The sequence below is a fragment of the Ostrea edulis genome, chromosome 10 (genome assembly GCF_947568905.1).
Source record: "Ostrea edulis chromosome 10, xbOstEdul1.1, whole genome shotgun sequence".
Lineage (NCBI taxonomy): Eukaryota > Metazoa > Mollusca > Bivalvia > Ostreida > Ostreidae > Ostrea > Ostrea edulis.
The window spans coordinates 38,921,622-38,936,321 of NC_079173.1; the positions used below are offsets into that span (position 1 = coordinate 38,921,622).

At 34.4% G+C, this 14,700-nt stretch overlaps 1 protein-coding gene across 12 annotated transcripts in view; it reads right to left on the reverse strand.

Moving 5' to 3' along the window:
- LOC125666021 (tyrosine-protein phosphatase non-receptor type 4-like) overlaps positions 1–14,700 on the reverse strand; it is an 88,712-nt gene that overhangs the window by 51,223 nt on the left and 22,789 nt on the right. For 7 of the 12 annotated variants that reach the window (XM_056151287.1, XM_056151282.1, XM_056151283.1 and 4 more), the window contains 4 exons: positions 13,326–13,414; positions 7,584–7,647; positions 5,906–6,066; positions 1,122–1,190 (listed from right to left, as the gene is read on the reverse strand). In XM_056151287.1, coding sequence (XP_056007262.1) covers positions 1,122–1,190; positions 5,906–6,066; positions 7,584–7,647; positions 13,326–13,414 — 383 coding nt within the window. The remainder of the gene's footprint in view (positions 1–1,121; positions 1,191–5,905; positions 6,067–7,583; positions 7,648–13,325; positions 13,415–14,700) is intronic. The other 5 variants (XM_056151289.1, XM_056151288.1, XM_056151284.1 and 2 more) reach the window with 1 other exon arrangement.

Genomic DNA, 14,700 nt, shown 5'->3' on the forward strand with positions numbered 1-14,700 from the left:
ACACAGTTTAGATTTAGTTTCAGAATTTGTAACAAAGTTTTTGAAGCCCCTGAGAATAAGATAAATGGAATATTGTTGTCTGAATATCGTTTTCTGTTTGTTTGTCCTGAACTATAATCATTGCATTAACTTTTTAATTTTTGCCAAAATAGACTTCTTACTCAGTCAAGATTAAAGTCGCTGTAAGGGTTTTGTCATGGTCATATAAGGTCAAATTGTCAAATACAAAATCTGTCGCAGAGAACAGCGTTTTGTTTCACGAACAGTTTTTTTTTAAAAATTAAATTTCTGATATCTAATGTAGTACTACATGACAGTTACTTTTCTTGGATACATTTTATATATTTGTGTACAGCATAAACACTTTGACAGTACATTTACTGCTCATAAATGTCATCACACTTTTAAAATACTTCTCAATGCATGATCTCATAAAAATGATAAATTTCATTTAAGAGATTTGATATGATTTATTCATTTACTAGGAGCCTAATTTACCAAGTTCACATTTTGTACACAGGAACCCCAAAACTCACACCCGTCCTCGTGCTAGATCTGCTGACTAATCGTATTTTGTACAATAACACACTAGCAGAAATTCACGATGCAAACTATAAGGTCTCTCAATTAAATTTTGACAACTATTACGTTCATTTTCAAACAGTAATCAGACTTTAAGACTAATTGAATTAACAATGATATATGCTGACTAATGAGTGCATACGTGTATTAGTGGAGGAATAAAGGAAAGCTGTAAAGAGAAAAGTTTAATCCAGGCATCCATAAACTAAAAGGAAGGGAAACTAAATAATGAGGGAGAGGGGGTGGCGGGCAAGCATGCAGATCTCTGTTAGAGAGTTAGTGTTGCATAGTAAAATCAAAACTGCATGTTTTTGACGGCAGATTCAGGAATGCTGGTGATAGGAGATTTTCGTAAGACAATGTTGTAAATACTGAGACTTCTATGGAGTCTGCATTAAAATCATGATACACAAGCATCCCTTCAGGAATCTGCAGGGTGTCCGGAGCGTCTACTTGCTGATATGTAAGAACTAGTTTTAGATAATGCCCTAAAGTCGAAGTTTGGTCAGCCATCACTGGTAGACAAAGGAAAGCCTCACCTGGAGAAAGTCCGCTCAATTTTAGCTCGCCTCTTGTTCTCTTCCAATGTTTGGAATTCAGTTCTACCACTGTAATTACAATATCAAGTACTGTAATTACAATCACTGGATGTATGGATGTTCGCTACAATCACTGGATGTGTGTATATAAGTTACAATCACTGGATGTACGTTAATTACAATCACTGCATGTACGTTAATTACAATCACTGGATGTGTGGATGTAAGTTACAATTACTGGATGTGTGGATGTACGTTACAATCACTGGATGTGTGGATGTACGTTACAATTACTGGATGTGTGGATGTACGTTAATTACAATCACTGGATGTGTGGATGTGCGTCAATTACAATCACTGGATGTACGTTACAATCACTTGATGTGTGGATGTACGTTAATTACAATCACTTGATGTGTGGATGTACGTTAATTACAATCACTGGATGTGTGATGTAAGTTACAATCACTGGATGTGTGGATGTAAATTACAATCACTGGATGTACGTTACAATCACTGGATGTGTGGATGTACGTTAATTACAATCACTGGATGTGTGGATTACGTTACAATCACTGGATGTGTGGATGTACGTTACAATCGCTGGATGTGTGGATGTATGTTAATTACAATCACTTGATGTACGTTACAATCACTGGATGTGTGGATGTACGTTAATTACAATCACTGGATGTGTGGATTACGTTACAATCACTGGATGTGTGGATGTACGTTACAATCACTGGATGTGTGGATGTATGTTAATTACAATCACTGGATGTACGCTACAATCACTTGATGTATGAATGTAAGTTACAATCACTGGATGTACGTTACAATCACTGGATGTGTGGATGTACGTTACAATCACTGGATGTGTGGATGTACGTTACAATCACTGGATGTGTGGATGTACGTTAATTACAATCACTGGATGTGTGGATGTAAGTTAATTACAATCACTGGATGTGTGTATGTAAGTTACAATCACTTGATGTACGTTACTTACAATCACTGGATGTACGTTAATTACAATCACTGGACGTGTGGATGTAAGTTACAATCACTGGATGTGTGTATATGAGTTACAATCACTGGATGTATGGATGTATGTTAATTACAATCACTGGATGTGTGGATGTAAGTTAATTACAATCACTGGATGTGTGTATGTAAGTTACAATCACTTGATGTACGTTACTTACAATCACTGGATGTACGTTAATTACAATCACTGGACGTGTGGATGTAAGTTACAATCACTGGATGTGTGTATATGAGTTACAATCACTGGATGTGTGGATGTAAGTTAATTACAATCAATGGATGTGTGGATGTAAGTTAATTACAATCACTGGACGTGTGGATGTAAGTTACAATCACTGATGTGTGTATATGAGTTACAATCACTGGATGTGTGGATGTATGTTAATTACAATCAATGGATGTGTGGATGTATGTTAATTACAATTACTGGACGTGTGTATGTAAGTTACAATCACTGGATGTGTGGATGTACGTTACAATCACTGGATGTGTGGATGTACGTTAATTACAATTACTGGATGTGTGGATGTAAGTTAATTACAATCACTGGATGTGTGGATGTATTAATTTACAATCACTGGATGTGTGGATGTATTAAGTTACAATCACTGGATGTGTGTATCTATGTATTAAGTTACAATCACTGGATGTGTGGATGTACGCTACAATTACTGGATGTGTGGATGTACGTTACAATCACTGGATGTGTGGATGTAAGTTACAATCACTGGATGTGTGGATGTATTAAGTTACAATCACTGGATGTGTGTATGTACGTTACAATCACTAGATGTGTGGATGTACGTTAATTACAATTACTGGATGTGTGGATGTACGTTAATTACAATCACTGGATGTGTGTATCTATGTATTAAGTTACAATCACTGGATGTATGTTACAATCACTGGATGTGTGGATGTAAGTTACAGTCACTAGATGTGTGGATGTACATTAATCTAATGATGGATTAGAATGTACGGTCATTACAATCACCGGATCATATAACTGTATCTAATGCCATGTGTTCACTTGTTGTAATAAAGCATTAAAATCATAATTACAATCACTGGATTATACGTATGAAATGTAATAAGCTATGTTGTTGTTATAATGATGTATTATAATGTAACCATAGGCACTGTTTTATGTATGTAATGTGATATATACAAATATCATAACAATGTATATATAAAATACTAAGAAAATCACGGTTTTTTATGCAATGAAAAATGTGAGATTTTAGTAATAACTAATGAAGGTGTACACAATATAATCTATGTTTTATATGTATGTAATGTCAAGATGTTGTAATAGTATGAAGGGGTGGATCTTTACATTTATAGTGGTGTTGGAGAGGATTTCATCTGTAGGGGTGGATCTTTACATTTATAGTGGTGTTGGAGAGGATTTCATCTGTAGGGGTGGATCTTTACATTTATAGTGGTGTTGGAGAGGATTTCATCTGTAGGGGTGGATCTTTACATTTATAGTGGTGTTGGAGAGTATTTCATCTGTAGAGTACTTCCACACTCTAGTCGCAGTTTTCAAATTTTCCGAGGGGAAGGTATTTGGTGTTGAAATAATCAAATGTAGCAATTAATTTTACCGGTGTAATTCCTATTCTGTTTCCATGTAAGAGATTATGTGTGGAAAAAAATGTTCCTACACCTTTTCTATCTAACATGTCTTTGATGGTTATCAAAATGTTCCAAAGACCATCTACATATTAAAGTGAAACTAAATCTATTTAAAATTAAAAAAAAAAAACAAAAAAAATCTGTGGAGTAAGATTGTTCCAGAACAAAGTGAATGAAATGAGAAGGATCATTGGAAACTACACATCAATCTTTGTGCAAAGTCCAACCAAATTCTGGCAGGCTAATTCAACCTCCAGCAAAGGGAGAGAACTCTGCACCTTAAAACCATCAATAGACAAATTCTGATCAGAAAGGTCATTTCATTGGTTTGATTTAAGTGGGTCAAGGTTACATAGATGCCTGGAAGTACTGTAAGGTACTAGTGTCCATAGAAACAGATAGAGATCCTACGAGAAACTCGCTCAGCTAGTGCTACCAGAATACTGCAGTGCTTCCTAAAGGATTACATTCCGACACAACTCCTATAGTTCGTTCCCTGTTGCCTAATTCGTTACTGTGATAATATTTGTGTCATTAAAAATGTGGGGCAAACACAAGGTAAAGGAGACACAAAATCATGGTGATGTGGATCTACAATAGATATCACACGCCATGCATAGGTTTACACAACAAATTCAACAATTCAGATCAAATGTTTTCAAGGAAATGGAAAAATTCTCCCCCCCCCCCTCCCCTCAATAAATTCAACGTTACAAAGAAATTGAAAAACGTGCAAATATGGGGGAAAGTATACACTTCGTAAGGGTAACCTATACAACAGGAAGCTACCGTATTTATTAACTAAGGGTGATGAGGCCCAAGAGCTGCCTCGTACACGAGATATTTAAACAGACAATGTATATATTCAACATATGCATGGAACAATTACAATACGTCATATATAATTTAAGGATTCAGCATAAAAAATTCACACAAATATCCAGAGAGACAATGGTATTTCCATTCAATGAATTTCATATATTCGTTACCAGAAAGATCAAAGCATCCATTTTTGATTAACCAAATTGTTACAAACGCAGTCATGTTAACAACTTTGTAAATTTTGTTCGTCAGACGTACGTCTTTATATATCGATATTCCCTACATATTGACAAATACATGTGCCTCAAATTATCACAGTTTTGCTTGCATCTTCATATACCATAGGTTTGGGTCGAGATGCACTGTTTTCACAACCTTATGCACACCTAGTCTCGACTCCGACAGCAGGTCCGAGTTACTTGTAGCAGTGACAGTGAAACGTTCAAATCAGTCAAGACACAGACAATACAAGGAATATGTCGAAACACGGAATTAGATACATATTTCTGTCGCATTCAGTCAATTTTATTGTACATTCTTTGTGACAATGCCCCGAATTGTCTCGAAATCACCATGTTCCTATAGCGTGTAAACATCACACATGTTGGAAGATTTATTTGCAAATTCATGGGCAAGATTTATTCGCAAATTCCAAAATTGAAAAAAATAACGTCAAGTATTCTTTTAAAAGTTCATAATGTCAAATCAGATGAAAAGTAATATGTCACACTATTTTTCAAGCATATGATGAAACTAATGAACTGAGCATTTTGTTGCCGATATGACAGTTATAAAGACTACTGCTTGTGATGTTTACAAAATAGCAAAACCTAGAAAAGTCTTTATCCAATTCTTAAGACCATTTTCCACTTAGTGCAGATTAATATTACAAGGCAATTAGAACCGCTTACCATCTTAGCGTGTATTAATGCTGTTATTTCTCACCGTTCCTAAAATCCCATAACCATAAACCCAAAAGTGGTTAGGTCTATCGTCCTCTAATTTAAGAAATTTACATCAAGACAATCAGACTAATTCCTTCGTATGCTAGATCTTCTCAAAAGAATTCACTGAACAGGGAGATTACAGAAATTTCAACAAATAACTGGAAAAGCTACAGCTAACAAGTTTTTCTTTCCTACCTTAAAATGACATTGAATAAAATTTGTATATTTCTCAATCAAAATATCTTTTTAAGATGGAATTCAAAACTTCTATTTGCACACAACACAGCACCTCACTCTGACACCTGTTCAGGTGTGTTATCTGACCCTCACCTGTAGCGGAACTTGGACCCCATGGAGAAGATCTTCTTGGAGGGTGGATTAGGGACATACAGTCGGAAAAATGTGTGATGCTCCACACAGGATTTCCAGAGATTCTTACACGAACGGTAGCTCACCATGTTAAATCCGATCAGATTCTCCACAGAGTCATTCTGTAACAGAACAAAACCACATAGTATCAAGAGTTTGAGTGACTAGGTCCCATTCTGTAACAGAACAAAACTACATAGTATCAAGAGTTTGAGTGACTTAGGTCCCAGTCTGTAACAGGACGAAACCAAATAGTATCAAGAGTTTGACTGACTACACAAAGTTTCATGTCATTGAGCTAAACATTAAACACATGATACTATACCTTCAAAAGAAAAGAGAGAAAAAGAGTTCAATACTAGTAATTCAGAAGGGCTACAATACAATATAGTATTATATACTTTCAATTTCACCTCTTCTTTTTTCTTTAAAAGTTTGCAGTATATATCACAAGATATATGCTCGGAAACATTCCGCCTGCAAACATTACGTCACAATCAATACACAAGCCGGAACGACTACGGCGTTATTTTTCAAATTTTTCATCTTTTACACAGTTAAACCAATAAAGATATTGTTGAAAATAAAATTATTAGTTTCTAAATGAAAATAAAAGTATATAATAAAAAGTACCAAATAAGTATTGGTAAGATATATTCTTTATCATTCACAAGAAATTTATTCACATGATTTTCTTCCCTATTATGTTAGATACCTTAGAATATTACTAAAATTAACCATTAATGTACAATTCTTCATTTTTGTGGGGAACATTCAATGTTTTCATAACACTGTCACACCCAAGAATTCAAGTCCTCCATCAACGGGAGGAAATTAAATATCATAAATAAAAACTCCCCAATCAACAATGATCAGTCCCCAATCTAGTACTAGCTCGTGTCCCCACAAACATAAGCTACATCTAGTACTAGCTCGTGTCCCCACAAACATAAGCTACATCTAGTACTAGCTCGTGTTCCCACAAACATAAGCTACATCTAGTACTAGCTCATGTCCCCACAAACATAAACTACATCTAGTAGTAGCTCATGTCCCCACAAACATAAGCTACATCTAGTATTAGCTCATGTCCCCACAAACATAAACTACATCTAGTAGTAGCTCATGTCCCCACAAACATAAACTACATCTAGTAGTAGCTCATGTCCCCACAAACATAAACTACATCTAGTAGTAGCTCATGTCCCCACAAACATAAGCTACATCTAGTATTAGCTCATGTCCCCACAAACATAAGCTACATCTAGTACTAGCTCGTGTCCCCACAAACATAAGCTACATCTAGTACTAGCTCGTGTCCCCACAAACATAAGCTACATCTAGTACTAGCTCGTGTTCCCACAAACATAAGCTACATCTAGTACTAGCTCATGTCCCCACAAACATAAGCTACATCTAGTAGTAGCTCATGTCCCCACAAACATAAGCTACATTTTGTAACTGAAATCTGATCCTACAGAAATAAGTGAGTCTATATAGTCTCAATAATGTGTGGTTGTGGAAAAAAAGCAATTCTGCTTACATGTGATTCACTGCATAGGAACAATTTCATGAAGATGAGTTCAGTACACAATGATAAATTAAGGAATTTGCTATACCCCCTTCCAACAATACTTACCACTTCTCTTCGAAGTTGAATAAAAAACTGTTTCCTTTTAAATGATATCTTTACAATTTTTGACCTGAAAAGTAAACACACAACATTAAGATTTCATGTCCCAACTGCTTGACACTGTATATTTAAGAAATAAATTTCATTTTAGGAAATGCATGAGGGTATGAACTGTGATGCTTCTCACCAGTATACTTTATGAAGCATGTTAGCACTTCATGAAAAGTCGCCTGTATGTTAGCACTTCATGAAAAGTCGCCTGCATGTTACCACTTCATGAAAAGTCGCCTGCATGTTAGCGCTTCATGAAAAGTCGCCTGTATGTTAGCACTTCATGAAAAGTCGCCTGCATGTTAGCGCTTCATGAAAAGTCGCCTGTATGTTAGCGCTTCATGAAAAGTCGCCTGTATGTTAGCGCTTCATGAAAAGTCACCTGCAGGAAGCATTGCAGTTCATACCCTCATGCATTTTCAAAAATGAAAATCATTTTTTTGTATTTTACTGTCATTTCTGTTGGAATTCCAAACTACTGAAATAGATGTACTATATTTATCAAGATTCATACGAGCATTATTCACACATCTGCAGCAGCATTCATGAGAAAATGGCTACCATTACAATTTGTAAAGATATCGAACGCATAAATAATGGAAATGTAAATATAGATACAGTACAATACATGCTTATTATAAAGTGCTGGGGGCAAACAATTTCAGTGTAAGTATGAATGCATTGTAAGTGTGTTTGATCTAACTGTGTTTTACTGTGTGTGTGTGTGTGTGTGTGTGTGTGTATATATATATATATATATATATATAATATTGTATTAATACATAGATCTATTGATTTCATAATGTGGCATAGTGAAGTATAATATGCAATGTAGATTCTTCAATACGTCAGTTTCTTGATAAGAGCTCTCCTGTGTAGAAGGTACATTTAGTAGAACTTTGAGTGCCTAATTGGGACAGAGTGAACCTACAGTCAGTCAGGAAGACGATAAAATGTATTAAAAGTGGCCTCTCTTTAAATATGAAAATGTAGGAAATTAAACAAAATACTGTCAAAAAAATGTATTACTTAAGTAGAAAAATAAAAACAAAGTCTTATTTGAAAGTAATATCCTGGATATGATACCTATGACCAACGAAATAATGTGATATGATAAGAAATCCATGAATTCTATTACTCCCTGAACACTTCTCGTTTACTTAGTGTGTGTATCAGTTGAACTCGGGTGATGAAACAGTGTATGAGAAAAATACTATGTACATTTCCTTATGCAGTGATGAATATTCATCCCACTCTCACATGTAAACAAGTTGTTTCGCGCCTTACTATGTACGAGAGTTCTTCAAAGGGAAGTAATTCAAATGTATCTCAAAACCGGAGTATTCGATTTGACCACTCAATTTGCAACACATGGCTTTAACAACACTGAATTGACAGCTAGGCTTTGGTGGATGCAAAGTTACAACATTACTGACAAATCAGACCATGCCTGCAATTATGTAAAGATGGTCAGCTTTGCATATATCAAAGTCAACATAAAAGATTGAAAAGGATATAAGAAAAATTGTTATAAAAAAAATGATGGTAAAAACAAAATGTGATAGTTACTTGTTATGAAAAATAACACTACACATGGCAGAACTACACTCTGGGTTTACAGAGTCGGCAGTGCTCAAGTTATAATTCCACACAAGTTAGCAGGGTTCTGATTGGTAAATAGCACTCCATATTCATAGCCTAAATTACCCACAATGCAGTATTCAGATCCATGTGAAGCAAAATCAGTGGATAAAGGGAAGTAATCTTAATCAGATGGTATCATTACAGTATGTGTATTCACAGGGGGGGGGGGGGAATTCAATTTAGCCTTCTTTTTTTTTATTACTGCGCTATTACCGCTGATGGAATCTTTGATAATTTCCTATTTCAAAAATCTTGAAATGCTTATTTGTAGTTTTAATTTTCTCCATTTCTAATCATAGTATCACTTTAATGTGATGCATTATATTCCAGGTGAATGGGCATGATGACAATGTACTCTTAAATACCATATATACTTGCCTATAAGTCAGATTTTTTTGGAGTTAAATTTTGGTCCAAAACTCTATGCCCAACTTATAGGAGTGTCCTAAGAAGATTAGTATTTTTCTAGACAGCGTAATGTATAGCCTAGTATCTTTTAAACAACAAAAACATGGACGAAATAAACAAAATAGTAACTGTTTAATATCTTCAGATTAAAAAATCGATGTCATATCCGAAAATATTGTTGGAACACAAATAAATACATAAGAGTATTGATATGAAATTGATTTGTCAAGAAAAATATCGGCACATTTCTCAAAATATTATTTGGAACACAGGTAAAAACATCAGAGCATTGATTTGAGGTTATCAATAGATTTTTTTAAATGTTGGACCGACTTATAAATGGGTCAATGGCAATTCCCTCCAGAATGACCTAAAAACTATACAACCGACTTATAGGCGAGTATATACAGTAACTCTTAATATTGCCCAATATATTCTCTTATGCTGACTTCTCCATATTGTTCGATTTGTTGTGACAATTGTGTTCTGCTCATCTGTCAGTTCGTGAGTAAATTAATTATTATCACAATATTCAAATAATCCTATCTCCAATTAATTCATGTTATTTGCAACTTGAAATTTGGACTATAAAAGTGAATATAGACTCGTGGTCCAGCACATTTTTCTATTACGGAATGCTGTCACACAACCTTGTTGTAAACAGGTAAATCACGTGATTTTTAATTTTAGGAACATGACATCAGCTTATACCCACCGCTTCCCCTTGTGGCATGCTCTGCATTATTTATAGAAATGTGGTAATTTGGAACAGTGAAACAGTGCACTTGTAGTTGATTATAGAAATGTGGTAATTTGGAGCAGTGATGCAGTACACTCGTAGTTGATTAAGATTTGGGAACAAATATGATTAAAATCAGATCCTTTTGTCACTCATATGGAAAATGTTTGAAAAGTCCCAGAGTTTAGAGAGGGTAAGTATCAAAATGAGAGTAACACTTTAAATAATGAGCTTTTGTTTCTTTTAAGGAAGTTCTACCCTCAAGTCACTTTGACACAATGTGGATTCAAACCAGAAAAACTATACTATTTACTGCTTAATATACAATAGTTAAATTCAATCAATAACCAAAGAAAATGTACATGTTGTCACCTGTTGTTATCCACTTCAGAAAATTGCACATTTCCGTTAAACAGGTCATTAAAAAGTACATAAAAATGGTTAAAATGACAAAAATTTAAAGTTAACAATTTCAAAGAACTGCAGCTACTTTATAAATATTTATAAATTATTAACTGTGGATATCCGGGGAATCATTGTATAATAGACACACAATGGATACCAGTATAGGAGTTATTGCCCTTGAACAGAAAACCGGTGATACATGGGCCAAGTTTGATCATCAACCACAGCAGACGTCTAGTTGACTTCCGAAACTTAATCATGCATGTCTAGCTTACAGACCTTCAAAGTGCATGTCTGGTTACTAAAGTCTAACCATAATTCTGTAAGCATAGGTTGCTGTTTGGTAGATAATTCTGTAAGCATAGGTTGCTGTTTGGTAGATAATTCTGTAAGCATAGGTTGCTTTTGGTAGATAATTCTGTAAGCATAGGTTGCTGTTTGATAGAATATTCTGTAAGCATAGGTTGCTGTTTGATAGATAATTCTGTAAGCATAGGTTGCTGTTTGGTAGATAATTCTGTAAGCATAGGTTGCTGTTTGGTAGATAATTCTGTAAGCATAGGTTGCTGTTTGGTAGATAATTCTGTAAGCATAGGTTGCTTTTGGTAGATAATTCTGGAAGCATAGGTTGCTTTTGGTAGATAATTCTGTAAGCATAGGTTGCTGTTTGATAGATAATTCTGTAAGCATAGGTTGCTTTTGGTAGATAATTCTGTAAGCATAGGTTGCTTTTGGTGGACCAGACATGGGTAGTAACACCTTTATCAGTTTCGACCAAAGGCAGTTTGATTGTACTATGGTTCAACTCTAGTTACTATAGATGATGATCGAACTAGGCCATGTAATCATAGTATACTGTAGTAATATAGTCTTTTCCACTTACACTGAAGTTGCTTACATTGAACTGTCTGTTATATTGAAGTAAAAATAAATCCCCAGTAACTTCATACAGTTCAATATCGGTTCTATTGAACTTTGGATATCGTGAATAATTCAGATCGGTTCCCTGAATTTGAATATATCTGGAGTAGATTGTAAATTGAACAATTCAGGTCGGTTCGCTGAATTTCAATACATCTGGAGTAGACTGTACACGTATATAATATACTGCTTGTGCATAAAAGATAATTGACAGGTTATCTCAACATGTGCAAGGATCATATTGTAAACTACAAACAAATCTACCGTACTTGTGCATTTTGAAGAAGAAGAAAAAAAAAAAACAATCAACAATTTATATCAATAAATCAACCTATCCATGATTCTGAACTCTATATAGACTCCTACTTACGGCAACCATTTGTTTGCCCTCTCCTGCAGACAAAAAAACCCCACCTGACTTAAAACTTTTTTTTAAATGTCAGAGAAATTATTTCTTTTAACATTCTCAATTTTTTTTAAATCCAGTCTTAATTTTACATCTGCTACTTCTCCCATTGAATTACTTAGATCAGACTGAGGTAACTTCATGTAAAGCATCTTTGTAACCAATAATAAATTCAAAATGGCTGACCTAAGCAACAACAAGTCATGTTGCAGTGCCTGCAAAACAGACATTTTAAGTTGTGCTGCCTGTATGTCCCCATTGTAAAGTCATGAGGTGATATTCCAAAATGCCAGCCAAGAAAAACCTTGAACTTTAAACACTGTCAAAGTCACTCCACTTTGCATAAAATTTCAATGACTTTTTAAAAGTTTAGCATTTTCAAAATGAAAAAAAAAATTCTTCCTACCTATCAACCCAGTTTTGAATGCTGTCAGGAGAAGGCAAACAATCAATCTGAACATCCTTAACATCTGAAACTTACCAAGGGAATGTATTGATTTTAACATTATTCTGAAAGACTACAAGTCCCACTGAACATCCTTAACATCTGAAACTTACCAAGGGAATGTATTAATTTTAACATTATTCTGAAAGACTACAAGTCCCACTGAACATCCTTAACATCTGAAACTTACCAAGGGAATGTATTGATTTTAACATTATTCTGAAAGACTACAAGTCCCACTGAACATCCTTAACATCTGAAACTTACCAAGGGAATGTATTGATTTTAACATTATTCTGAAAGACTACAAGTCCCACTGAACATCCTTAACATCTGAAACTTACCAAGGGAATGTATTGATTTTAACATTATTCTGAAAGACTACAAGTCCCACTGAACATCCTTAACATCTGAAACTTACCAAGGGAATGTATTGATTTTAACATTATTCTGAAAGACTACAAGTCCCACTGAACATCCTTAACATCTGAAACTTACCAAGGGAATGTATTGATTTTAACATTATTCTGAAAGACTACAAGTCCCACTGAACATCCTTAACATCTGAAACTTACCAAGGGAATGTATTGATTTTAACATTATTCTGAAAGACTACAAGTCCCACTGAACATCCTTAACATCTGAAACTTACCAAGGGAATGTATTGATTTTAACATTATTCTGAAAGACTACAAGTCCCACTGAACATCCTTAACATCTGAAACTTACCAAGGGAATGTATTGATTTTAACATTATTCTGAAAGACTACAAGTCCCACGGACGTGACGCCCAGCTGGATATCTATATTACTCTGGTCCTGAAATAAAACAAAATACAAGTTAAATGGCAATGTATCATCATATTTCTAAGTAATTTGACACAATTAGGCCCAGAAACAAAACAAAAATTCACACAACTTTATCACAGAATGTCCATTACATAACTCTCAACACAAGTGGAACTTCTAGTATTCTGAATTCAAAATTATCTTTTTAAAATTTTACGATTTCTCTTAAATATTTTACAGCGTGAAAAATTTGTTAGTAGCGGGTGAGAAGAATAGGTTAAGTGAATAAATCCAATGGGTACAATTACTACCATCAAACATAACTATCACCTGGGAATGTACAGTCTCTAGAAATTACTCTCAGGCATAAAAACCATCAACATACCCATCAGAAAACAAATACACTCAATCTCAGACTGGAAGTGTATTTCATTAACAGACAACTCAAAAATGCAACTTTATAGTTTGACATGCAACATTCCGGTCAATTCCGTGCAAGTATGTATTCATAACAACACAGTTAACACACTAATGGATGGATACTGCTAATTTTTCTTTCAATTTTTTGACATCTAAACTAGATCTGATTTCATTATAATGATTATTATAATATATGGGGGGGGGGGGGGGGGGGGGGGAGTATTAAAGAGAAAGTCCCAATATTATGCAATTGCATGTTACATGTTCTTAACAGTCAATTAGGATGTTTAAATTTTGGAACACACCATTATCCATCCATACTACTTTATTTTGACAATATTCAAATACAAGGACATTGAGAATAGAAAGTTGTGAGTGCGTGAGGGTTGTCCCAGAAAAATCACAGATTTTCTTATCTATACATTCATTCAAATTCTTACAAAATTCATTATATCATTTTGAGAGTATCTTTAAATTTAGCTGTATATGTTACATCATAAATGTTTTATGTGGTATCAATCATGCATGACCAGCAAGTACCAAGAACAAAGAAAACGGTGTGATTTAAATGAATCTGAAAAATACTGGACATATGAAATATATCTAGAAATATTATCAACACACGATAATCTTGCAACCACTATGTTACATAAATGCTGCATGCCATGTTTAGTTGCCTAGTGTTATCGTTTTGAACATTTAATTTCAAGCAATACTATTCAAAAAAATTTGTTAAGCTTTTTCTTTGAAATCTGTTAGTTTTTGAGCAGTCTGCAATGTCTATGACTTTTTTTGGGGGGGACAACCCTTTTTTGACAGTTTTCAAAACTTCCAAATTATATTTTCTTCAAGAATTTGATGAAGAATATATACTGTAACTTAAAACTTCACCAGAA